We start from the raw sequence: 27,778 nt of genomic DNA on the forward strand, positions 1-27,778 counted from the left end.
AGAGAACTCCTTTGTTCTCTGCTGCCCCAGAGATCCCAACAAGCTGACTTCCATGAATTCTAAAGGCACCCATAGTATCTGATGGAAGTGGGCAAAGATATCATACCAGGTTAAAGGAAACCTGCTAGTTCGAGGACAGAAATCAAGCTAAACAGCCAAAATGAATGGCTCCTGTAGAAATTTTCATTTAAGAAATGGAGGAGACCTTAAATAGAAAGGAAAGCCATGATTTTCCATAAAATTCAATTGAATTGAAAAACAGAATGGATATTCCTAAAAATCAACCTAAAGAAAATAAAACAGAGAAAACTGCCTTATGATAACAACACAAAAATGCAAAGAAATGGAAATCATTAGTGAAAAACATAAAAGACCTGAAAGGAAGATACGGGACACTGATGTGAAGTAGGGATTCCACAAGGAACAAGTGGAGGAAAAGTGATATCAAAGAAATCGTAAAAGAAAACTTATTTGAGACTTAAAAAACTTGAACTTTCACACTTATACCAAGTACCAGACCTGATGGAGTGAGATTTTCCTCTCCTAAACATATCCTAGTGATATTTTTTCACCTCCAAAATCAAGAGAGAACTTATTTTTTTTAATGTATGTTTATTTTGAGAAAGAGAGTGAGCACGAGTGGGGGAGGAGCAGAGAGAGAATCCCAAGCAGGCTCCATGCTGTCAGTGCAGAGCCTGATTGGGGCTCAGTCTCACCAACCGTGAGATCATGACCTGAGCCAAAAGTTGGACGCTTAACCAACTGAGCGCCCCGGGTGCCCCAAGAAAACCGTTTGACGTGATAAAAATGTTCTGGCACTAGATAGTGGCGATGGTGACACAACATGGTGAATGCACTAAATCACTAATGGTAAGTTTTATGTTGCATGTATTGTATCCTAATTTTTAAAAATATAATAAAAATTTATAAGTTTTTAGAAAGGGTATGTATGATAGGTTACCAGAAATTGGTCACAAATTCTTTTCATCCTTGTATGTATACCCCTTATATAAGTGACTATAGCTCTTCCATCAAGAAGTGGAGTCTTTTTCCCCTTGTAATCTAAGGTTGGCCATGTGGCTTGCTTTAGCCCATGGGACATTTGCAAATGTGACATGAGCAAAAGCTTAAACAAATGTGCTTTGGGGCTTGCCCTAGTTTGCTGCTGGGGACTCTTCTGCCATCATGAAAAGAAAATTAGAGACCATTTGGGACACAGATGAGTTATACTAGCTGATGTCCCCTTCACCAACCAGCTTGCGTATTACCAAGTATGTGAATGAGGCCAATCTAGACTATACAGTCCCCACTAAGCAACCAGCTGGCTGCAGAGATTAAACCAGCCCAGGTCAAAAGGACCACCCACTTGACCCATAGAAGTGCATTGTTATTTTGAGCCACTAAGTTTTGGTGGTGTTTTTCCTGCATCAACAGATAATTAACATAAAAGCTTACTTAGAAAAGGAGAATCTGAATGACATTAATTTTTTATCTGCAACAGGAAGTTAGAAGACCACAGCATTAGATATGCAAATCGTAGAGAAAAAAAGAATTACATTTAAAAACATTGTTCATTTGAGATATTGCAAAGACACAATGTATAATCCACCTGGAGCCTTCTGAGAAAAGTATTGGGGGAACTACTACAGCAAAGTATGGTAAAGATCTCAAGATAGGGATATGCTGCATCAGCTTCCTTAATTGCAAGCAAAATAAACTGACTTTGCTAGTTTAAACAGAAAAGGAATTTATTGAAAGCTTTTGAGTAACTCAGAATTGGCTGGCTCAGCTCAGTTGGTGAAGCATGCAACTCTTGATCTTGGGGCTGTGAGTTCAAGCCCCAAGTGTGACGTGAAGTTTACTTAAAAAAGTAAATACACACACAAAATTAAATACACAAAATTACATAGAAATCTCAAATCAAGCTTAGTAAAAGTCTGAATTTGAACAACACAAACTTGTTTAGGTAGATATCACAGAGTGTTTTACTCAGTAATCAGAGAACACATAACGGTTTTTCAGACACCTCTGGAGTGTTTACAAATACTGATCAGCAGCCACAGAAAATCTGAAGCACCTAAAAGAGAAGAGACACAGTCTACATCCACTGATTACAGTGCAATAAAGCTGTGAACTAACCTCAAAAGGAAAGCTGTTTCCTCCCACTCCATTCTGAACACTAGATATTTAATTGAGAAATTTAGAAAAATATTTTTAAAGAGGTGTTAATGAACTTACAGGCCAAATAGAAATATATGACAATATGTACAGAAAAAAAACAACCCAAACCTTTAGAATGTGACCAAAGTATTCCTTAAAAAAAAAAAAATTTTTTTTTAATGTTTATTTTTGAGAGAGAGTGAATATGCAGGACGGGCAGAAAGGGAGAGGGATACTGAGGATCCAAAGGAGGCTCTGCACTGACAGCAGAGAGCCCGATGAGGGGCTCAAACCCACAAACCATGAGATCGTGACCTGAGGTGAAGTCAGATGCTTAACCGACTGAGCCACCCAGACACCCCAGTGACCAAAGTATTTCTTAGAAGAGAATTTGTAGTCTTAAAATATTTTCCAAATAAATGCATTTATTTTTATCTTTCCTTGACTGAGTATTCTACTCAAAGAGATAGGAAAAAACTTTAAACACCTAATGAAAGTAGAAGAAAATCTCTTTCAAAGCAAAATTAATAAAATGGAAAAAGAACACTAATAGACTGTAGACTTGGCCAGGGAAACAAAAGCTAATTATTTCAAAAATGGGGGCGCCTGGGTGGCGCAGTCGGTTAAGCGTCCGACTTCAGCCAGGTCACGATCTCGCGGTCCGGGAGTTCGAGCCCCGCGTCAGGCTCTGGGCTGATGGCTCAGAGCCTGGAGCCTGTTTCCGATTCTGTGTCTCCCTCTCTCTCTGCCCCTCCCCCGTTCATGCTCTGTCTCTCTCTGTCCCAAAAATAAATAAACGTTGAAAAAAAAAAATTAAAAAAAAAAAAAAATGGTATAAAATAGTAAACAAGTCTAATCAAGAAGGAAAGATCATAGAACAAACAAGAATTAGAAAAGGTCAAAGAAACAACATTAAGATATGAACACAAAAGAGAAATAGTCAAAATTGTCTTTAAAAGTTGAAAACCCAGAAATAGAAATGTTGAAAAGGTAAAGATTTGTTCCCAACGAATGCTCCAGGTTTGATGGTTTTATGTGTTAATTCTACCAAGCTTTCAAGCAATAGATTAATTCTGTATTACTTAAATCTAGTGGACATGGATAGAAAACTTTACAGCTCATTCTACAAGGGTAGGATTATTGAGGTGCCAGGATTGGACAGATAACACACACGCACACGTGATTTTAGTTTCACTTAGGAACAATGATTTATGGGGTCTGTGGGTGGCTCAGTCGGGTAAGCATCTGATTTAGGCCCAGGTAATGATCTCACGATTCATGAGTTCAAGCCCTGCATCGGGCTCTGTGCTGACAGCTCGCGCACAGAGCCTGCTTCGGATTCTGTCTCCCTTTCTCTTTGCCTTTCCCCCACTCGCACTCTGTCTCTCTCTCTCTCTCCAAAATAAACATTAAAAAAAATTTTTTTAACAATAATGATTTATTTTAAATTCCTTAAAAATAGCAAATTGAATCCATCAATGAATATATTTTTAAAAATAATACTTTACCAAAAAAAAAAAAAATATTGTAATACTTTACCACCCTGGTGTGAGATGTTGACAATGGAAGAGATTATTTATGTATAAAACAGAAGTATATGGGAACTCTGGTTTCTACTAAATTTTGTTGTGAACCTACAACTGCTGTGGAAATTAAAGTTTGTTAATTAAAACAATAATACTTTGTGACCCAGTAGGGTTGACTTCAGAAATGTCAGAATGATTGAATGCTTAAGAATCTAACATAATATACTACCAAGCTATAGGAAAAAAATAAATATTTATAATCATAGCAACAGATACTGAAGGCACTTTTTATATTTCCATTACCCAGTCCTGATTAAAAAAAGAAAAAAAAAAAAACTCTTGCACTAGAAATAGAATATCTAATTAACCTGTGTCTGAAACCAATAGCAAATATTCTTTACATGGAAAGATGCTACTTACTATTCAACTTTTGCTGGAGATGTCCATTAATGCAATCAGTGAGGACAAAATAAGGTAACAGTAAAAGCTTCCTTATCAGGCATAATCAGAACATTAATTGGTTGTCTGACTTAAAATGTCATTAAAACAGTGGTTAAATAAGAGAGGCTCTGCTGTAAAGGTGTTTAACATAGTATGTAAGTATACCAATCTTCCAGTCTTTGACTGTGAGGCCCAAACCTAGTCTCTCAGTATTGATCCATGTCATGTCTTAAATAAATCACACCAATAATATATATAATTTTTTTTTTTTTTTAGTTTCCTTGAAATGAATTGAGAACTTAGTCTGAGTACAGAATCCCCTTAGAATTTTGCAGTGTTTTTTCATATCTCACCAGTTGTCTTGGTCATATGCCTAATCTGAGCTTTTCTCAAGTTTGTCTGAAATCTGAAGATTAGTTTTCATAGAAACAACTTTCTTTTCACATTCATATTTTATTGAAAAGCATGATATTTAATTGGGTTGCATAAATACAGAAAATTCAACTGCCAGAAATTAGTTAATAAACAAATATTGGTTCTTGGTGAAGATACCCTCTCTCTGTTGGGAGCATAGATACAAGCTATAGCAGACTGCTCACCATGAGCATCTAGCATGCCATGGCATTGGTTGGTATTAGATAATAGCAGTTAATCTGACAAGTTCATTACCAGGCATTAGTTATGAGAACCTCTGTGATATAAATGTGAAAGTATCAAAACTCATTATCTTAAGGCAACATGAGTTGAAACAGAAAATCAAAAATAATGAACTGAAAAATATTCAACCTCTGACTTTGAAGGGGGGCCTGCAACAAAATCACACACAATAATCAGTGGATTTATTTAGAAGGGGGATTGGCCAACTTTTTCTGTAAAGGGCCAGATAGTTAAATATTTTAGACTTTGTATGCCATGCACATGTCACACGTGGTCCTTGTCACTTCTTTTCCCTCTCCCTCTGCCCCACTTTTTTTTTTTTATGACCCTTTAAAACCATGAAAAATGTTTTTAGCTGCTGACCAGCTGGTTGTGGGCTGGATTTAGCTCATGGACAGTACTTTACAGATTCCTGAAACAGAACATTAATAGCCAATTAGGGAGACACTCCCTCTCAAACAAAAATATAGAATAGCTAGGAAAAGGCTGAATGGGAAATGTATGAGGGTTTATATAAAGAAATCTGTGTTAATTATATTGAAAATCATAAGAAATCTGAGTAAATGGAGATACATGTCATGTTCCTAAGAGGAGCTCCTCTTGTGTTGCGGAACAGTCCCCACAGTAATCCAGAAATGCACTGCAGTCCTAAGTAAAATTATACCAGGATTTTTTACAGTAGAATGTTATAAGCTTATTTTTACATTTATTTGCAAGAGAAAAATGTTTTAACAGTAGCCAACAAAAATTTGAGAAAACATTGAAGGGGCTTCTCCTACAAAGTATCAATATTGGCCATACTTAATTCAGCATAGCATAGGCATAGGAATAAACCAGTAGAACAGAGAAGGATCCAGATTTGTTAAATTCACTCAGCCTCATTTTTTTGTTTTCAATGTATGTTTGGGGATTTTTTAAGTGATTTTCTATTCATTTATTTTCTTCTATGTTTAGGTATAAGTGTGCTAGCAGAGTGTCTGGACTGTCCTGAATTGAAAGCAACTGCAGATGACTTTATTCATCAGCATTTTACTGAAGTTTATAAAACTGATGAATTTCTGCAACTTGATGTTAAGCGAGTTACACATCTCCTCAACCAGGACACTCTGACTGTGAGAGCAGAGGACCAGGTGACTAAATTGTCTTCTCACTTTTTTCTTAGTAAAATATCTTTTCTGATTTCTTATGTTTCATGTTTGGATACATGACAAGGAAAAGAATCATAGTAGGAGAGAATGTGTTCTTTACATTAAACAGAGTATTCCAAAGTCTTTTTCATAGGAAAAGTAAGTCTTGCGTGCTTGTAAGGCTTGCTCTTTGAGAGAGAGACCATTTGGTAGAAATAAAGCTATTGGGTACCATGGTAGGAAGAACAGTGCTTCCCCCCAAGGATTATCCACATCCTAATTGTCAGAACCTGTTGTGAATATGTTGCCTTACATGGCGGTAGGACTTTGCAGATGTGATTAAAGATCTTTGAGATGGAGAGATTATCCAGGTGGGCCCAGTGTAATCTCAAGCGTCCTTAAATGTGGAAGAGGGAGGCAGAAGAGTCAGTGTCAGTGTGATGCAGTGTGAGAAAGACTTGGCTGGATATTGCTGGCTTTGAAGATGGAAGAAGAGGCTGCAAGCCAACAAATGCAGGAGGAGGCTGCTGGATTCTGAAAAAGGCAAGGAGATGCTTTCTCCTCTAGAGCCTTCAGGCATCCCCGCTGACACATGGATTTTGACCCATTGTGACCTATTTTGTATTCAACCTCCATAATTGTCAGATTAAACTGCCGGAGGTGTAAGCTGGGTGCAGGCATTTGGGAGCTGGGTGGACTAACACTTAGAAATGCAGTCATTCAATTATTCCCTGTTTTCAGTCCCACATCCTTCTCTGTATTTTATTTAATTTGTTAAATCAGCAGTAGCAAACTAATAGAGGTACTGTAGGATCATATGCTTTCAGTTACTTTTGTTCTCGAGATAAAAGATTAGCACTGGGCCATTTTTGTCCAGTCTTCTTCATGGCCCAGCGTATTGTATTAGTCTGCAAGTTGACAGGTTGGACCTGGAAGACCTGACTAGGGAAAAACAAACAAACAAAAATCTTAGTTCTGTGACCCATGACTAAAATTAACTGACTTATATGCATTATGGAAAGGGAATTAAAAACGTAACTAGTCTGAAGAAACCTGGCAAACATTATCTACAGATTATTATTATATCAAGCCTGATGAGCACTATTTATAGGATAATACCGTCAGTGATAAGTCACGTTGATATGCATGGCACCTCCGTAGTCTTCCTCCCAAAACACAGTGCTCCTAGTCTAATCATGAGAAAAACCTCAGACAAACCCAAATTGAGAGACATTTTACAAAATACCTTACCAGAACTCACAACTGTCAAAGTCATCAGAAACAAGGAAAGTCAGCAAAACTGTTACAGTCCATAAGACCCGAGGTGACATAATGAGTAAATGTGATGTGCTCTCCTTTATGGGATTATGGGACAGAGAAAAAAATGAGATAAAAAACTAAAGAAGTTTTTTTGGAAATATGGACTTTAGTTAATAATGGATCGTTAGCTGTGATAAGAGTATCATGCTAATGTAACATTTTAACAGCTGGGTGCAGGGTGTATCGGAACTTTGTGTGCTATCTTTGTAGTTTTTCTGTAAATCTAAAACTTCTCCAAAATTAAGAGTTTTTTTTTTTTTTAAATAGACCAATTCCCATTAAAAATTAATTCATATGGAGGTCAGAACTTAGGCCATATTAACACCAATCCCAAATTAACTAATTTAAGTAACTCAAATGTGGCAGGTGTGTTTTCAGTGTGTCTGAACTACTGATTTGTGGGGACACCTGACTGGCTCAGTCATTAGAACATGTGACTCTTGATCTCATGGCTATGAGCTCAAGCTGCATGGTGGGCATGGAACCAGTATAAAACTAACAATAACAATAAAAAACTAGTGATTCATAAATCAGGTTGTGTTGATGAACTTGGACAGGTAAATACTACAGTATTATTTTCAAAAAAATTCTTATATAATCTGTAATGTATTTTTTAAACATAGAATTCTTATAAAGTTTCTGGAATGTAGATAAGTCTATCAGTTCACAATTCAGGAATATCATATTGAAATAAAATCATAGATGAAACTTCATTTCTCTTGGGATGGACATCCTCTTAGGAAATTAAAGTATTTCCGTGATACCAAGTAAACATATATTGACACTATCATTGACCAGTAGATTTATTTCAGTAGAAATGTACATCACAGCTCCTTCTGAAAAAAGGTTATATTTTGTTTCAAAAAATAAGTTCAGTATCCTCCCTGTCATTATATAGTAGTAATTCTAAAAAATACATTACCGACAAGAATCATTAGAGCAGTGTGTAAGCTGTTCTGAAGTACAGGCAAGTGTTGGGGAATGAAAGAAAATGTTTGATAAAATATTGGGAATAAGTGGTTGCGTCTTTATGAGATCCTCCCCTGACCTTCAGTGTGAGAGTAAACATAGGTAATTGGAAATGTTTCTGCCTTCTAAGAACTTTACTGTGCTATTTTTCCCCCCTTAGGTTTATGATGCTGCTGTCAGATGGCTGAAATATGATGAACCTAATCGCCAGCCATTTATGGTCGATATCCTTGCTAAAGTCAGGTTTCCTCTTATATCAAAGAATTTCTTAAGTAAAACAGTACAAGCTGAACCACTTATTCAAGACAATCCTGAATGCCTTAAGATGGTGATAAGTAAGTTGCCTTAATACCCATTTATAACCTGATCCTGTAGGCAGTTTTTCATGGGCTTAAAACCCTTTAGAATGGATCAGACTCCATTCAAGACTTAGCTCTTTAATTCTTTTTTTTTTTTTTTTAAGTTTGTTTGTTTGTTTATTGAGAGAGAGGGAGGGATTGAGAATGTCAAAGCAGGCTCTGAGCTGAGAGGACAGAGTCCAATGTGGAGCTCAAACCCACACACTGTGCTGAAACCAAGAGTCAGACACTTAACTGACCTAGCCACCCAGGTGCCCCAAGACTTACCTTTTTTAGATTAATAATCCACTGGGGTTCTTAGCTGTCTACCTGGAGGAGACTTAGCCCCAGCCCTCATTTTATAGGAATGTGTATGATAGAAGGTAAAAATTACTTATGCCTTGTCTCCTTTTGTGTATAATAGCTTTCATGTACTTTGTGCCTAGTGTTTCCTTTTTTATTTTACTCAGCCAAATAATATACTGTGATCACTTTTTTTTTCCTTTTTGATCAGCCAACAACTGCCATATTTTGTCATTTACTTAGTTTTTCTTGGCTTGCAGGCTAAGTCCCACCCCCTCTGTAAAATGCTACTTAATAAAATTGTACAATTAAACAATCTGTTGCTTTTATTTCTTGTAAACATCCTTCATAGAGCCTTCTACGTATTCCAGTGTGGACTATTTGCACTCTAACCCTGAGACACTCTTCTTGTCCTGGAACTTCCCTTCTCTGCCATCCTGGGATGTCCTTTCACTCCTCTCCTTTGTTAGATCCACTGCCTTCCCGGACCTCAGGTCTTCCCCTTTTTTAATTCTCCCTGTTGAATGGAATGTATCCCATAACAGGTTCCTGAGAAAGAGTATGTCATCAGTAAATATTAGGAGACTTGATGAATCTCCTGTATTTATTTTACCATAAAATGTTGAAGGATAGTTAAACTGGGTATATAGAATTATGTTGAAAATCATTTTAGAAAATTCAAGTTAGAATTTTGAAGGCATTGCTCCATTAACTAGCTGCCAGTGTTGTTTTTCAGAAATATGATGCCAGTCTGATCCTTTTATTTTTTATTCCTCTTTGTAATTTTTTTGTAATATCCCTGATGTTTTGGAGGTTCACAATAATGTAACTTTGTGTTTTGTCTTTTGTTTTTTTAGTAGTCATGTTGGACATTGTCTTTTCAATCACAAATTTCTCATTTCTCTGTTACTGGTATTGTGATTCTTCAATACAACTCTTGTCTCTGCTTCTCTGATCTGTCTTCCAGGAGACAGCCTTAATTTTTCTATCATCACTTTTATTTCAGCTATTATTTTTAATTTCTGTGAGCTTTTACTTATTCTCTAATTCCTTATTTCATGGTTATAATACCTTATTCTGAAGTAGCATTATAGTGCCTTTCATGTTTATCTTGTCTGCATTTTCTGTATTACCTTTGAATTTTGTTTTTCTGTTTTTGTTGTTGGAAGCTTTTCTTAATGTGTTATCTGTGAGTCATATTTATAAGACTAAGTTATTAATAAAGCCAATAGCACTGTATATGTGAGTGGGCTCTTGGTTCTTGGCCTGAACTGTAGGGTAATCAGTGTAAACACATGTTTTTTTGTTTTATTTTTGAGAGAGATAGCAAGCAGGGGAAGGACAGATAGAGAGGGAGACAGAATCCCAAGCAGGCTCCACACCATCAGCACAGTGCCCGATGTGGGGCTTGAATTCACAAACTGAGATCGCGACCTGAGCCGAAATCAAGAGTCGGGTGCTTAACCGACTGAGCCACCCAGGTGCCCCAACACACATTTTGTTTTTAATTGAGGACCCCTCCAATGTTAGTATCTATAAATATTTTCTCAGATAGTTGGATACAGGCATTTGGGAGCTGGGTGGGGAATATTTGGTATGTAGACTTTCACTTAACCCTTGTCATCAGGCTCATACCCTTCTCTGTGTGATTCTCCAAAGGCCAGTCATCATATATCCTACTTGGAGAAGGCATGGCAGGTTACTGGACTGTGCAGTAGGGGAAGGAAACCTGACAATTAAAGTGTTGTTTATTCAGAATTTTAAAGCTCTCTTGTTTTCATCCCCACCCCACTTTCTGGGGGTACTTCCTATCTCCCATTATGAATCTTTCCAGGCTTCTGCAAGATAATTTGGCTTGCTTCTCATTGGTGTCTCCTTCCACAACCATCTCTTTTTCTTTTTCTTTTTTTTTAATGTTTTATTTTTGTGAAAGACAGAGCACGAGTGGGGGAGGGGCAGAGAGGGAGACACCGAATCTAAAGCAGGCTCCAGGCTCTGAGCTGTCAGTACAGAGCCTGATGGGGGCTTGAACTCATAAGCTGTGAGATCATGACCTGAGCTGAAGTCAGACACTCAACCAACTGAGCCACCCAGGTGCCCCCACAACCATTTCAGGTTAACATTCTATCTGCTATATGTCTTCACTTACTGAGTTTCAGGGTTATATAGATCTTCTAGTATTATCAAAGGTAGAGTTTGTTTCTTGCTTCATTGTTGTTTGGGATGGCTTTCAAGAGAAGAAGAGAAAAAGGTCTTAAAACTGGCACATTCAGTCTCAAGTTCTTTTTATCGTTAAGTCTGAATCAGTGTTTTTGTATTATTAACTCTGAATCTAGTGTTAGGGATGTAGTTGGAAATGTCTTCCTTATTCCAAGGTAATTTTTTAATTTCATAAATTCTTGTCTTGTGCACTTAACGGATTTCTTATTTTCTCCTTTTTTAAAAAAATGTTGAAACCTTGTATCCAACTGAAATTTATTTGAATACAGAAGAGTCTATCTTTTTTTCCTCTTTAAATGTCTGGCAAGATGGCCCAATATCATTATTGAATAATTTATCTTTTCCCACTGATTTGAACACCATGAACTAAATTTCTCCTTATCTGTATACACACAAAAATCAGTTTCTCTTCCATTTCATTCTGGTACCTTTTAATTATTGTTGTACCTCATTTAAATTATATGTCCTGGAGAATTTATAATTTTCTTTTTATAAACTTCTACACTTCTTAAAATCTTTTTTTAGATATTTTTGTTGTTGCTGTTGTGAATTGTATTTGCATTTGTCATTACTCATTTCTTTTTAAAACTTGTTCAGTTGATTTCTCTTGCTTTTTCTAGGGATTTAATCTTTTATCTGCAAGTAATGATAATTTTAGATTCTCCCCTCTACTATTTATACCTTTTATTTTGTTACATTGACTACTTTCAATAGCCTTTTCATGACAGTGTGCAGTTAACTAATAATGATAAATGGCAGCCTTGTATTTTCCTTTCTGGAAATACCTTTAGTCCTAGTGGTGTGGATCTGGGTTCTGACTGTGGTTGGTTGTGTGTGTGTGGTACTAGATGGATATGAGTAGAGTGGGTGTCTATAATTAAGACAGTACTTTGGTTTTCCTAAACTCTAAACTTTAATAAGCACCCATCAGTTGTTTTTTTTTCTGAGAGTTTGAGGATTTTGGCAAATATTGCTATAAGTGTTGTTTTAAAAAATTTAGTATGCATATTTAAGCTGTACAGAAAGGTATAAAAACTAATAATGAAAATATTCATGAACTTACCTAGCACCCTGAGAAGTCAGTACAGATGAAGCATCCAATGTGTTCCTCCCCAGTGACAGCTCACATGCTTCTACCTAGGAGGAAACAATAGCCCTGAATATGGTGTTTGATCAGCATGCAGTTCTTTACCATATATATAAGCAACATTTAGTATTGTTTTGCCTGTTCCTAAATGCTACATGAATGGTATACTGTATGTATTCTTCTGCAACTTGCTTTTTTTTTTTTTTAATTTTTTTTTTTTAACGTTTATTTATTTTTGAGACAGAGAGAGACAGAGCATGAACGGGGGAGGGTCAGAGAGAGGGAGACACAGAATCTAAAACAGGCTCCAGGCTCTGAGGTGTCAGCACAGAGCCCGACGCGGGGCTCGAACTCACGGACCGCGAGATCATGACCTGAGCCGAAGTCGGCCACTTAACCGACTGAGCCACCCAGGCGTCCCTGCAACTTGCTTTTAATATACTTTTTTAATGTTTATTCTTGAGGGAGACAGAGACAGTGAGAGTGGGGGAGGGGCAGAGAATGAGGGAGACACAGAATCAAACTCATGAGCCATGAGATAATGACCTGAGCTGAAGTCAGACACTTAACTGACTGAGTCACCCAGGCGCCCCCTGCAACTTGCTTTTAAAAATACTTTCTAATTTCCATTATGTTTTCTCTTGTGACCAATAAGTTTAGTAGAAGTATGCTTTTAAATGCCTTTGGTCATGGATTTTTAACTTAATTGCATTGTGGTCTAAGAATGTTATGATCAGATACCAGTTTTTTAATATTTATTGAAAGTTGTCAATATTTGTAAAGTTGTTTTGTATCTTTTATGACTAACTTTTTGGTCTAGTTAATTTATCAGTTACTGACAAAGTTGTATTATATTCACCCACTATAGTGGATTTCTCCATTTCTCCTGTAATTCTGTTAATTTTTCTGTTCTATATTTTGAGGGTTCTAAATATGAGTTTAGAAATGTTATCTTCCTGGTGAATGCAACCTTTTATCATTATGTAATGATCTTCTTTTTCCCTAATAAAGATCGTTGCCTTTCTGTATTTTATCAGATATTTATGTAACTAAACCACTTTTTATCTGGTTACTATTTTCTTAGCTTATATTTATGCATTCATTTCTTTTCAAACATTTTGTGTCCTTATATTTTAGTTAGATCTCTTAAAAACAGCATATAGCTTTATTTTCTTTTTTAAACCCTTTCTTACTATCTTTTAACAGGTAAATTATATTCCATTTAATTTATTGTAAATACTATTCTTAATTATTTCTAATACCTGATTTTGCACTTTTTGTTCATCCCAATTTTTCTATGCTTTTTTAATCTCCTTTTGGGGTGAGGTTTATTCCCTTCATTTTTTCCTTCTACTGTTAGAGAAGTTTTATATTTTGTATCAATCTTTTTAATAGTTATGCTTTATATTTTAATATGTGTACCTTAAACATTAATATTTCTACCTGCTTCCAGGGGCACCTGGGTGGCTTAGTCAGTTGAGCTCGTCTGACTCTTGATTTCAGCTCAGGTCATGATCTCATGGTTCGTGAGTTTGAGCCCCACATGAGGCTCTGCGGCTGGCAGCACGGAGCCTGCTTGGGATTTCTCTCTCCCTCTCTCTCTGCCCTCTCCCATTCGCACTGTCTCTGTCTCTCAAAATAGATGAATAAACTTAAAATATATATATTTCAGGGCACCTGGGTGGTGCATTCAATTAAGCATCCAACTCTTGGTCGCAGCTCAGGTCATGATCTCACAGTTTGAGAATAAGAGCCCCACATTGGGCTCTGCTCTGATGGTGAGGAGCCTGCTTGGGATTCTGTCTCTCCTTCTCCATGTCCCTCCCTTGCTTGTGCATGTACACAATGTGCACTCTCTCTCTCAAAATGAAAAAATAAACATAGATAGATTGATTTCTACCCTTCTCTAGAAGAAAACAAGGGTCTTAGGACATTTTAATTCAGTGTATCTCTTTAGGTGTTTTGTTCTGTATTTTAGTTCTTTCTTTTCTTTTTTTTTTTTTTTAACTTTCCAAGTGGGACATTATAATTTTTTTTATAATTTTTAAAAAATATAGTCAGTGTTGAGATATATACATGTTTACCAATTTCTTTGCCCACCATTTCTTGTACCTTAGCCCTTCCTTCTGAGATTATTTTCCATATTTCTACATTTATGGTCTGATTGTAATAGCCATTGTGAATGTCTGGAAATGTCTTTTTATTCATCCTATTCTTTTTTTTTATAAATTTTTTTTCAATGTTTATTTATTTTTGGGACAGAGAGAGACAGAGCATGAACAGGGGAGGGGCAGAGAGAGAGGGAGACACAGAATCGGAAACAGGCTCCAGGCTCTGAGCCATCAGCCCAGAGCCTGACGCGGGGCTCGAACCCACGGACCGCGAGATCGTGACCTGGCTGAAGTCAGACGCTTAACTGACTGCGCCACCCAGGCGCCCCTATTCATCCTATTCTTAAATGAAAGGTTAAGTGGGCGTATAATTCTAGATTGAATAGTTGAAGGTGTTATTTCACCCTGCATCATTACTGTTGATCCCTGCTATTAGTCTAGTTGTCATTCTTTGTAGATGATCTGAATTTTTTCTGTGGCTTTTTACAAGAGCTTTTCTTTATTTGTGGTGTTTAGCACCAAATGTGTATGGGTGTTTATTTCTTTAGTTTATCCTGCTTGGTATTTGTTTTGTTTCCTGAGTCCAATGATCTGTGTTTTTCATCATTTGGAAAATTCTCAGCCATTTTTTTTTTCTTCAAATAATGCCACAGCTTCAGGAATTCTTCAGTTAGAAATGTTGGTAGGTCTTGCCTTTGTGATTTCTAAACTTTCCATTCATCTTTGTCTCGTTGTGTTGCATTTGGGGTAATCCTTCAAGTCTGTATTCCAGTTCACTGATTCTTTCATCTATTTCTATTCTAGTCAATTGTTTAACTTATCCTTTCAGTTTTGAATATTACTTGGTATTTCTTTTTTTTCATAGCAGCCTGGTCATTTTCAGTGGCCTTTGCTCATGTTTTCAGTTCTTTTATTTCTGTAAACACCTTAAATATAGTTATTATATGTTTTATGTTTGATGATACCAATATGTGAAGTCTTCGAAGACCAGATGCTGCTATTTGTTGCTTGTTTTGACTCATTTCTGGTTGCTTAATTCCTTATGTGTTTTGTGATTTTTGTATTGTGAGCTTGTATTTGTTTGATATTAATCTCCAAGAATATGGGGAGACCTGGGTTGTATTCTTGTGAGTCTTCCCTGCTCTCCTCAAGAAGAGAATAGTATTTGCTTTTGCCAAGTGCCCTGGGGCACAAAAATCCAAGACTGCTTTGAATTTATCTTGGCTTACAGTTTCCTAGATTTACAGATAGGTAAATTCAAACCTCAGCCTTTACAAGGGCAGGGCCATCATTATAAATTCTTTGTATAGAATTTATAAAGGAAAGGAAACTTTACCTCTACCTGGAGCTGAAATTTAAATAGGCAAAGTATTATTTTCCCATTCTGCCATAAGGCAGATTAGTTTTTTGGCATTTTGTTTTGTTTTGTTTTGGCTCATCTTTTCATTAAAGGTATAACAAGTCCGAGTGAATTGGCTTTAGGCAAAGATCTCAGTTCCAACACCTTACTTGTATAAATCTAAGACCTTATCTTCTCTCCCTCATACAGCCAATAAAATAAATTTCTATGTTTCCGATATTATCAAAAGCCCTCAGAGTCGCTCCAGGGTCTCTAAATGCTTACCATTCTAGTGTTTAGTTTTCTCATTTTTCACCCTCTGATCTTGGCTGTGCTTTTTTTTTTTCCCCACTTTAACTATTTTATTTTACTCTTTTTACTTTTTTTACTCTTTTTACTCTTTACTTTTTATTTTACTTTAATCTTAAGTAAGCCCAACATGGGGCTCAAACCCACAACCCAAAGATCGAGTTGTATGCCCTACCGACAAGCAAGCCAGGTGCCCCTTAGCAATACATTTAAAACATAAAACTATGTTTTAACATTTATTATTTCCAGCATTAAAGTTATTTTGTGTTTGTGGAAGTCTAAACTGTCATGCTGCTATAAGTAGAAGTTAAGCTTATTCTTTGAAGAGGCCTGAAATGTGCAGGCAATGATTGTAATATGCTAAGTTAAGTATACTAATGCTAACTCTCCAGGGCTCTTGAATTCCCAGTCATCCTAAACCAAAAACCACATGGATAGTATCCACAAATGGGACCAACTGTAAGATTTCAATTAATGTGATGATCAAGAAAGCCTCTCATAGAAGGTAGCTGGAACCTACTTTGAACCATTAAGTTGTTTTTGGTGCCTTATCTGGACATTTCATTTAAGGTATAGCTGGTTTCAGGCACAAAGTTAACGAAATAAATGAAAGAGAAAGGAGCATGTTCCCTCCTGCCTAGGACACCTTTCTCAGGAGTGGCATTAAGTTTGAGTGTCCTAGTAATTAAATAGTATCACTTGCCTCTTAATTTGGAAGTTAAGTAAAATTTTCATTAGATTTATCACACTGCTACTACTTAATAATATTGTTATGGCATTAGGTAGGTTGACCCAATATTGTCCCTTAAATTGGAAAAGTATTATGATATATCCATACAATGGAATGCTTTGTATTTACTAAAAATATTTTAAATGAATATCTAGTAATTTGGAAATTTTTCATAAGTGGTAAAAGCATGAAACAGTATATGGTATACTATCTTTTTGTTAAATGAAAATAAAGAATTTTTAAAAGACTAGGAATATTTTGATCCAGTTAAAGTGTGAAGAGAAAAAAGAGAAGAGGGTATAAGTTAGGGACATATCTTTATGAATACCTACATTTAAGCAGTGGTAGAAGGAAAAGAACCAGGAAAGGAGAATTTATTAAACTGCTTGAACCAAAGGATGGTGTTTTGAAAACCAAGGTATAGAGAGAATTTTAAGAAGTACAGCATAGGTGCCCACTAGTCTCTTAAGTTCATAAAGATGAAAGAAAAAATTGGGACCAAAAAGATACCTTTAGATTAGGGCTTTCACCTTTTGGATTTCACACATGTTAATATTAGATTTTTTGTCATGCCTCCATTCCCACACCGTGTGTTATATTTCTGGTTTCATTGGATAAAGCACTGCACCTGTTTCTTCATACATGATGTGAGCTGTTAAAGACAACTAGCCAATCTCATTCAAGTACAGTATTTAGTTCCTATGTGGATTCGGAATTGATTTAGAAACAGGATGGCAGGATTATTCTGGAAATCCAACCAAGTATAGGGATTCCAGAAAGCCAATCAAGGCTCTGTTATTTATTACATTTTTTTTTCTTTTTTAAAAAAGACAGTAAGTTATTCTAAAATTCCCTGACTAATACAAGCAGCTGAGACTCTTCTAGGCTTTGGGACCTGGGCAGAGCTAAATGGAGGAAAGAAGACCTCAAACCTCCCTTCTTCAGATCATTAATTACCTTCCTAACATCTGCCTTAGCACTGTCTTTTCAAAGCAGAAGCAAAAAGCACAGTCAAAGCCACTGCAAAGGGCCAGACCAACTTCTTACTCAAAATTTGCAAGTGACAATACCTGACTCTCAAGGGAATAACTCCCAAAGCAATAAGCCTAAAGAGCAAAGAGCTCCCCAGGAAAGATGTCAGAGTATTTGTTTCTAGCCCTGTCCTTGTAGAGAAAAAGCCTACCAGTAAAGCCCCAGCTTATGCTTCCTACAGAGGTCAACACAGTTGGCCACAGTCAGCCACTTTTACCCAGTGGCCTGTTGTTTGCAAACCATTACCTCCTGTCCCTCTCCTTCCTTGCTACCTGTCTTCTCTTGTTGGGAGTATCCACAGTACACTTGTGCCTGTGTAGAGCCCTCCTAGAGCAGTAGCTCTCAAATTCCAGCATTTCTGATTCACAAAGTCTGGGGTCAAGTACGGTAATTTGTATTTTTAACAAGTTTCCAGGCGCTGCTGCTGCTACTAGTGATGGTCAGGCAAGAACCACTATCTCAGACCAGGAACAGGAGGGCTGAAGGGGAGGTCAGCAAACTACACTCCACAGGCTAAAGCTAGCCCTGAGCTAAAAGGATTATAAAAACAAGTGGAGAGTAGTGACAAAAACCATCTGTGGCTCGCAAAGCCTAAAATATTTATTGTCTGGCCCTTTCCAGAAAAAGTTTGCTGACCCCTGACCTGGAGCATGTGCCAGAGCCTTGGCTGCAAAGGTCTCCTGCCGTTCCAATACAAAGTGCTTCTACTCAAACTCTGAAATGAGGGAGGTGCTAAATATTGATTTTCATTCCCTCACAAACTTCTCCAACCTGTCTTTTTATTTGAAAGCCCAGCACAGCATCATGAACAAAGTGTTTTGCATGTGTTAAGAATTGTTGACATTATTTTGTCTTTGGATCTATAATACTGCACATCATACATAATTCAAAAAGATACAAAAGGGTATATAGTGAAAAGTCTGTCCCCTATCCCCTTGTTCCCTCATGCGGGAGGTTACTTGAGTCTGCATACACATTTACGTACATATACTTGTATAAATTATATAACTGTGTATATATGCATAAAACGTACATTTTAAAACACAAATGGTATCATACTGTGTACTCTGCTACATATTGCTTTTTTTTATTCCATGTTAGTTTTGGGAGATTATTCCATGGGTACATATTCCCTCTTTCATTTTTCTTAACAGCCACATACAATACTCCATTATATGGATATACAGTAATTTTTAACCACTTTCCTAACTGAACTTTAGGTTGATAAACTCCTGGAAGAATTAAGAAGAATCATTGACTATAAAGAGTGTGTGCATTTGTAATTTCGGTGGATCACACTATTGCCTTCCAAATAGTAGTACCTATTCACGTCCCCCACCCCACCCCCCCAGCACTGTATAGAAGGCAGCATGTGCTTCCCCACACCTATATTCTACCCTGTGTCCAGACAGTTTGATCTTGGCCAATTTGATAAGTGAAAAAGTATGATTTAATTTGCATTTCTCTAATTAGAGCACTTCAGTGTCTTTTTGTATGTTTAAGAGTTAGTATATTTAAGTAGTTCTTTTTCTGTGAACTGTGTTCATTTACTTAATGGAATTTTCTGTTAGTAACTGGTCTTAATCTTGTTAACGGTATCTTTCAATATTTGTCCCTTTTGTTGATAAATATTTTCTTAGTTTGTCATTGTCTTTTGGTTTTGGTTTTTTCTTTCTGCCATGCAGCAATTTAACTTAAAATTTTATGTAGTTAAGTCAGTTTTTTTGTTTTGTTTTGTTTTGTTTTTTCACGGCTTCTGTGTTTTCTGCCTTAGCTTTTCCACTTGGGGCCTATTTTTAAAAAAGAAAACTGTTGTCTTTTTCTCTTAGTACATTTATGAGATTTTTTGCATATTCAGGTATTCTTTTGATTTGGAACTTAGAATAAATTATGAGGTAGGGGTATAACTTTTTCCTTTTTTTTTTTTTTTTTACATTATTTAATTTTTACATTTATTTATTTTTGAGAGACCGAGCACAAGTGGGGGAGGGGCAGAGAGAAGGAGACAGAATCTGAAGCAGGCTCCAGGCTCCGAGCTGTCAGCACAGAGCCCGACACAGGGCTCGAACTCACAAACCGTGAGCTCATGACCTGAGCCGAAGTCTGACACTTAATTGACTGAGCCACCCAGGCGCCCCATAACTTTTTTTTTTATATCATTATCTAACATGATTTATTGAGCAACCCACCTTCCCATGCTGGTTTGAAATAATACCTTAAAAGTTTTTCATTGTTAAATGGCCATTGACAAAATGAAGGAAATGCTAAATGAAAAGGATCAGGTTAGATCACACTAATTCCGAACTGTCATTGCATTTTCAAATCATCTAAGGCATCTACTTTCTCAAAGTGTGTATCTGAATTACCATGGGATTTTGTTAAATACGTAGATTCTGATTCACTAAGCCTAGTAGGTTCTGGGGTTCACTATTTCTAATAAGCTCCCAGATGCTAAAGCTGTTGGTCTTTGAACTACATTTTAAGTGGCAATACTTGTGCCTGGGCCCCTCCAACAGAGTTTTTTACTTTATTCGTCTGTGGTAGTTTCAGAGATTTCCGAGGTGATTTCTAATGTACAGTTAGGGTTGAGAACTGATAGATTAGGAGATCTGAATTTCAGTAACTATTATTTTGGCAAACTATTGCTTGAAGAGCCAGATAATTACCTGGTGTAAAGTAAGTGGGTTTGGCGTTCTTAGCCTAATCGTGATTGCTGAGAATAATAAATTGGTTAGGACTCCAACCCTTACACATTTTCCTACCTTTTCCCCCTCTTTCCTTAACTGCTTTAAAAGGATAATAGAAAAACAGTTACAGAAGTAAAAGCACTATTATATTTGGTTATTTCCTTTTCAAAGCATTAAAGTGCCAAAGTTTTTGAAAAGTTGCTATATGTTTTTCCACAGGTGGAATGAGGTATCATCTGCTGTCTCCAGAGGATCGAGAGGAATTGGTAGAAGGCACAAGGCCCAGAAGAAAGAAACATGACTACCGCATCGCCCTGTTTGGAGGCTCCCAGCCACAATCTTGTAGATATTTTAACCCAAAGGTAACTGATTTTTATTGTTTTTGTTTTTGAAAGCTCAGAGCACATAAACACTCATCTGCCACTAGTAATAATAGCTCATACATTTAGAGAAGTTACAGTTTGTGTTGTTCTTTCACATATCTTTTGATATACACAGGTGTCTTCTTTAACAAATAAAGAAATTGAGGCTATAAATGTTTCAGTAATTGCTCTGGAATGCAGTGTAGTAACCACTGTATCAAAGAAAATGGAAAACTAGTTCTCCTATCTTACCTCATTTTGTTACTAACCCCTTGCATTCATTATGACTAGTTGTTTCCTTTAGGTGCTATTTTCAATGACAATATGGTTCTGGAGCTGTATGTGGGTTGTTGTTGTTGTTTTTTTTTACTTTAGTAATTATGTTTTAGTGTAAATTAATACATACTCATTCTGGAAAATTTGAAAACCTAGAAAATCACAAAGAAAACAGATAAAGTTACCTTTAACTATGTAGAAATAATTATCAATTTTAATGTGTTTTCCAGTACATGTTATACCATTTGGACCAGCAGAGCCTGAGTCATAGGTCTAGAAATACAATTTTTAATAGACTATTAATTATAACCTTGAGAAAGGCCACTTACATTTCTACCCCTCGTTTCTTAGTCTCGTATGTTTTGGCTATGGAAGGGATAATACCATATTCTGTTAGTACTAAATGTGTTGCTGGGGCAGAGCAAATATCACAGTCCTAAAATATAACACCCCAACCTTGCAAGGTGGTACCCATAACTGGTGTTCAATCTAAGCATATAATGGTCTCTTTATTATTTTGTTGGCCCATTTTTGGTTGATGATAGATACCTGATAAGTCCAGAGCATCCTCTTGGCATCAGGATGCTTATCTGATACTTGTTTCTTTGGAGGCAGTCTATGTCATACTGTAGTAGTGATGTACAAAGCATTTGTAATATGGTGATGTTGTCAAGTGTACAAGAGAGAGTGAAGTCCAAGCCAAGTCCAAAGTATTAGTTCCAATGAGGGCAGAGCATTGTCCCTTTAACAGTGGAGGGGTCCCAGTGCAGTTAGCCTGCTATTAGATAACTAACTGGTTCCCGCAAGGTTTGGTAACAAATCAAGGGCTTAGGATTGATCAATATTCCTGACAAAGTGGGAGCTGACTAGTGGATAGCCACATTGGCCTTAGGGGGGGAAAGTATGTTAGCTTCCACAGCTGCTAGCGTATGCAGCCTCTGTCATTGACCCTGTGGTCACTCATAAGCCCATTGAGCACAAGCATCAGATTGAAAGGGGAAGGTATAGATGGCAGTCCTACCCATGTAATTATTAAGAGACTTTACTGGTGGGCGCTCTGTTAAGAATTCATATGGGATGCAAGTTTGTGTCCTTTCTAGAGGGCCATCTACATTATCCTTCCTCGAATCTTTCTGTCAACAGTCTTACATTGTTGCTTATTTCAGGTGTGCATCCATCTGGGTGAACCATTAGCTACTGTCAAGAATTGATAAAAACTGACCTTAGCCTGTCTCTCCTGAAGGGCATAATGGAAAATAAAAGGAACTACTTGAAATTCTGCCAAATTAGAAGGTTTCTTCTGAATTGTCCTTTAGTACCATTTTTGAAGGGACTAAAATGCTTTAGCAGTCCTCTCTTGGCTAGTAATATCATAAATGATCCAAGCTCAGGTCTTTCAAATTTATCAGCTGATTTATCAGGGACCACCTCCGCAAAGACATAACCCTGGTCGAAGGAGAAGACCTCCTAGGAAGGAGTTGTGATTCGTCCTTTCAGGTATTTTGTGCCTTTGGGACCTCCATAAGTGCAGGGTTATGTTTACAGACCAAATGATTGGTCAAAGGCATGCTATTTGTGATTTGATAGATCAGGTAAAATTGGTTCAAAACAGGTTAATGATATGGTCAACCTGGTTTCCTTTGGTGTCAGACATTTGCTGTCTGTCACAACCTAGTGGCCAGCCAGGAGCTATGTACTGAAAAAAAATGGGTTGGCCTTGCTCCAGAATCCCAGGGGCATGCTCCATGATCATACTGGAACATGCCCCAAGCTATAAGCAGCACACTGGTCAGTACATTGATGCCCCAGGATCACAAAGTAACCTGAGCAGCCAAGCCATTCTACTATAGCCTGTCCTACTTAGAAGGTTGTCTCCTGCTCTAGCTTTCACTTGCAACTGGCAGCTTTTTGGTTTACCCTATAAACATATAAAAGTGGGACACTCAGTTAACAGGATCTGTTCCATCTATAGTATGTAGGAGATACTTGGGGCAGCAAGCTATAGCCTTCGTTTCCAAGGAGCTATACCAACACGCTGTAGATCAGAGCTTAATGAACTTTGTCTATAAAGGACTTCATAATAAATATTTTCAGTTTTGTAGGCTACACAGTCTCTGTCATTACTGGTCAACTCTGATGCTATAGCAGGAAAACAGCCATAAACTACATGAACAAATGGGCATGGGTGTGTTCTTGTTTATTTACAAAAATAGGCAGTGATTTGCCAGCCCAGTTTTGCCATCTGTAGGCCATAGTTTGCCAACCCAGCTCTAGACCTGTGCACATCTTTGAACTTTGTAGTGACTGTATTCTAGGGTAAGTTCTGTCCTGTCAAGCACTTGTCTTACCACTTCCTGTTCTCCAGAACTGATCAGAATTATGGGCATCAGTATAGGAAACCAGGGTGTGACAACCTTTGGTAAAGTGAGATAGACCAAGGGTCCTGCAGCTTAGATTATAGCATACAGAGTCCTCTCTTGACTTGAGGTCAGACCATGAAATGATTTTGTTTTCCCTGCCAGCTGAAAAGAAATCCCATCGAATGGTGTGGATAGACAGTAACAGAAATACTCATGGCAGAGTGTTAGCTATATACCAAGTGTTAGCAGTAGTTTCAATCTGGTCCAGTCAGAAGACCACACATGACCCTGCTGCAACAATTAGAGGCATCAGTCTCGGCAGTTCTACAAAGCAGCAGTTCCTCCTCTGTTTTGGTAGAAAAGGAGGCCTTACCAAAGAAGGCTTTTCCTTCTTACTGTAGTATTTAACACCATAACCCATGAGTAAATATACTGCCAGATAGCAAGAAGACCTCTCCAAGGAGGGAGGGTTGGGTTAGATTGGTTAAACACCATCATGTTTGGACTGTCCCTGTTGGTCTGGTCTCAACTCATCCATCCGTCTCTGGCCCATTCTTCCATCTCCAGAATATAGGCTGTATTTTCTTTACTAAAGACATCTAGCTTCCTTTCTCAGAAGACTGGTGTCTGGGGGCGCCTGGGTGGCACAGTCGGTTAAGCGTCCGACTTCAGCCAGGTCACGATCTCGCGGTCCGTGAGTTCGAGCCCCGCGTCAGGCTCTGGGCTGATGGCTCAGAGCCTGGAGCCTGTTTCCGATTCTGTGTCTCCCTCTCTCTCTGCCCCTCCCCCGCTCATGCTCTCTCTCTGTCCCAAAAATAAATAAACGTTGAAAAAAAAAAAAAATAAATTAAAAAAAAAATAAAAAAATAAAAAAAAAAAAGAAGACTGGTGTCTGGCAGGTACAACAAGGCTTCATGGCCTATGTGGTACAACCCAGTAAGCACGATGGTGTTGTGCTTAAGTGATTGATACACCTACCCATCTATTTCACACCAGGTAAAGTTAAGACTTCTTGACATTTCACTGTTTCATTGTTTTTTAATTTTTCAGGATCCATTTGAATAAAGAGCAGGAAACTTACAAGTATGATCTTTTTTTTCCAAGCAAAAATTGAAATCATAGGAGTTTATAATTCTATGAACCATGGCTTTCAAGTGTTGATAATAATCCCTTCTTGTTACCCAAAGCCTAACTACAGTATTGATTTTTACAGTTAAAAGCAAAAAACAAAAACAAAAAAACCCTAACTATACTTGTGGTGAGCAGAGCATAACATATAGACTTATCAAATCACTATGTTGTACACCTAAAACTAATGTAACATTGTGTGTTAAGTATACTTCAGTTTCTTTAAAAGGAAATGAAACTACATTTTGGTAGAAAGTATTTTATGTTAAAGCAGGTGGCTATTTTGATGTATGGAGGGACAAGGAGATCTTAATTTCATTTACGAGGCTGAGCATTGTAGAATGTGGAAAATGTGGAATGACTCCTAGCACTTTATTTTTGGTTTGTAGTTCTAACCCTTTCCTTGATTTTTTTTTTTTTTTTAACTGAACAGTCAAAAAGAGACACATATTCTATACAAGCCTGAAAGTGAGACTGTAACTCCAGAATTCTCATTCATTGTCTTACTTTGCTCTTATAAATGCCTGATACATACTTAATGTTCTTTCCTGTATTCAATCACAAATTTTTAGGCTTTCAATGGAAAAATTCAAATAATTGAGGAAATAACTACAAATAAAATTATACTCATTCCATCAATTGTCTCTTATGCCCTGAAGCTAACACCACTAGAATTCCACTAAATGTTTATTAAATGTTTCTATTAGAAGTATCACACCCTCCCTTCTTTTTGCTATAAAATTTTATCTTGAAAAACTCACCCATTACTATTATTTGTATATAATATTTTAATATAAGTTGATTAGTCTTTATTATGTCTAATATTTAAATAATTGGGAAGGCTGATTTCATTATAAATTATTGTTATTTATCTTGAATCTCCCAAAGTGAACACTATTTCATTATTCAAGTAGATTGCTTAATAAGAAGTACTATACAGAAATTATATTTTATTGAACTTAACCTTTCATCAGTTAGAATTCAGAAATTCAGATTTGACAGTCATCAAGTGGGCCCCATTTGTGTGTGTGCTATATGCACCAAAAATTATCATTTTCATTGGATTGATCTCCTTTAAAGGAGGCAATTTAAGCAGTATTATTACTTAATTGAATTGTCTAGAATTAAGGTGGTATCCCTATAAACTATTATCATTAGATATTCCTTGGATATCACTGGTGAGAAGAGGCAAATATTTATATTAATTGCTGACTGAAAAATGATAAAATCTTTTTTTTTTTTTCCTGAGTATTGACAGAAAAAGGAGTCTTGGGTTGCTGTATTGAATTGAAATGATGTAATTCTTGTTATGATCCTTTTATAAAGTCTATTGAGTCTTCCTTTCTCCCATCTGTACCTGTTTTTAAAGTTTTCAAGTGCTTAGTGATTACTAAAAAAGTTATGTGTAACCATGCTCTACTCTTTTAGTACTGGTATTCTCAAATTGTAGGATGGGAATGTCTTACGATATTAATTCCTAAATAAAAGTTGACTTAATTGACCAGTTTTTATTTGGACTGTTACTACCGGTAAAATGATGAGCTCTAAGGGCTTAGAACTTGGTAAAGGTCTTGGCTTGCCACTTCAGTATAGTGGAGAAATAGGAGACCGTGTCCTAGAGATAAAGGGATTCTGCCTATTCCCTGCCAAAAACAAATAAGGACTAAGACCCAACAAGGTAAGGGCCAAAGCCTGTAAATTACAAAGGCAGAAAACCATATGGTGCCGTGTCGTATGAAACCATCAGGTTCAGAAGGATTACATTGTACAGTAATCAGAAGGATTACTGAGTACATTTTCTCATTCAGAACTCTGACAGATTCATCACTGAGCTTAGTGTCTGGCCCAATGTGGACACTCAAGTTTGAAAGGATGAATACACCAAGATAACTTTATATAACACTTCACAAGCAGTTTTGTCAGTTTTATAGGACTGGGTTTAAACATAGGTGGCCCCTGAATCAAAAGAAATGAAGTTACCTTCCACTCAGAACACATTTTCCTGCTGGAAATATTGTTTGTTATAGGTATCAGTGTGCTTCCCAGTGCTTTTTCTCACAGCATCATAGCCACCTTACCTCTTAAACAGGCCGTCGCTGAGGAGACAGTCCCACTCTGTGATCAGGGTGGAAATGGGCAGTTATACATTGCATATTATTTTAAAAGACATGTACACGAAGAAGTGTAAATCTTAAATTAAAAAGTTAATAAGGCACATGGGGAACCTAGAAGAGCAGGCTCTTTTGTCAAAGAGCAACTCTTGATCTCAGGGTTGTGAGTTTGAGCCCCACGTTGGATGTAGAGATTACTTAAATAAAAAATTAACAAAGCTTGTATGAGAGTGTATCAGTTGTGTTTGCCACCAGCAAAAGAGTGCTGTAGAAGCAGTGCACAGAGGTAAAAGGAAGAGCACTGCTAAAAGGATCAGGAGCGCCCATAGGAACAAAATATCCAAAGTGGGCAGCAGTCATCCCAAGTGGATTGGATCCTGGCTGTGTGCCCAGGGGCCGACATTGTTGGAATGCAAGTGTGGGTCACCCTGGGTATCCCTTCAGCTTCCTTAGTTGTCGTTATAATAGGCATCCAGTGGTAATAAGGTCCTCTGCAGCTTGGGCACAGTAGCTGTTCCGTAAGCTTGTTTGCATGCAGTTTGGTTAGAGAGGCGGTACTCACATTCGTATGGAAGAGACTGGAGTACATTCTGAAGTAAATTCTCAGGAGAGTGCTCTTCCTTCCTAAAATGTCTTCTAAAATATTGAGAGCCTCAGTTCTTCTCTTTTCAAGCATCTCCACCACACACTATTTTGTAGTTTTATTCTAAAATCAACCTGACAGCCCCTTGCTGTCACCCTTCAGGGATCTGTTTCTTTTTGTGTTTAGTCACTGCATCTGCAAGAAACCCCAGTGAAGTACAGCTAACCACAGGAGGGATGATACCAGACTCATTCTCTGTAAGCCATAGTTATCATAAATTAACAGATCAATCCCCTAAAAAAGTATGGGAGAGAGCAGAAATAGAGCTGTAGTTTATTATTTTGTTTTGTTTCTGTAATAGAGCAGTAGGTCTTTGATCAAGGGGTGTAAGGGGGAAGGAATGAGAAAACTAAACATGGTATCTGTGTGTGGTGGTGTTTTAAAGACTCCAGCCATTCTGAAATGAGCCGGAGAGTAGTGGGCATATGAACACAGGACTACAGGGATAAGGGTCAGGTTGAGGGTAATCCTCAGAGAAGTAGAAAAATTACCACTACCATGGCACTTGGAATTTTCTCTTGGCTAATTTGGGTAATTGTTCA

At 37.2% G+C, this 27,778-nt stretch overlaps 1 protein-coding gene and 1 long non-coding RNA gene across 5 annotated transcripts in view; one reads left to right on the forward strand and one right to left on the reverse strand.

The window, feature by feature from the left end:
* KLHL7 (kelch like family member 7) overlaps window positions 1-27,778 on the forward strand; it is a 68,960-nt gene that overhangs the window by 23,925 nt on the left and 17,257 nt on the right. For all 4 annotated transcript variants that reach the window (XM_047845985.1, XM_047845977.1, XM_047845959.1 and 1 more), the window contains 3 exons: window positions 5,739-5,914; window positions 8,361-8,535; window positions 20,576-20,718. In XM_047845985.1, coding sequence (XP_047701941.1) covers window positions 5,739-5,914; window positions 8,361-8,535; window positions 20,576-20,718 — 494 coding nt within the window. The remainder of the gene's footprint in view (window positions 1-5,738; window positions 5,915-8,360; window positions 8,536-20,575; window positions 20,719-27,778) is intronic.
* Window positions 6,786-12,208, reverse strand: LOC125158669 (uncharacterized). Its single transcript, XR_007149455.1, has 3 exons — window positions 12,125-12,208; window positions 10,991-11,068; window positions 6,786-6,853 (listed from the first exon to the last, which is right to left on the reverse strand). It is a non-coding gene; the product is annotated as an uncharacterized LOC125158669 (long non-coding RNA).

Source organism: Prionailurus viverrinus, chromosome A2, assembly GCF_022837055.1.
Source record: "Prionailurus viverrinus isolate Anna chromosome A2, UM_Priviv_1.0, whole genome shotgun sequence".
NCBI classification, from domain to species: domain Eukaryota; kingdom Metazoa; phylum Chordata; class Mammalia; order Carnivora; family Felidae; genus Prionailurus; species Prionailurus viverrinus.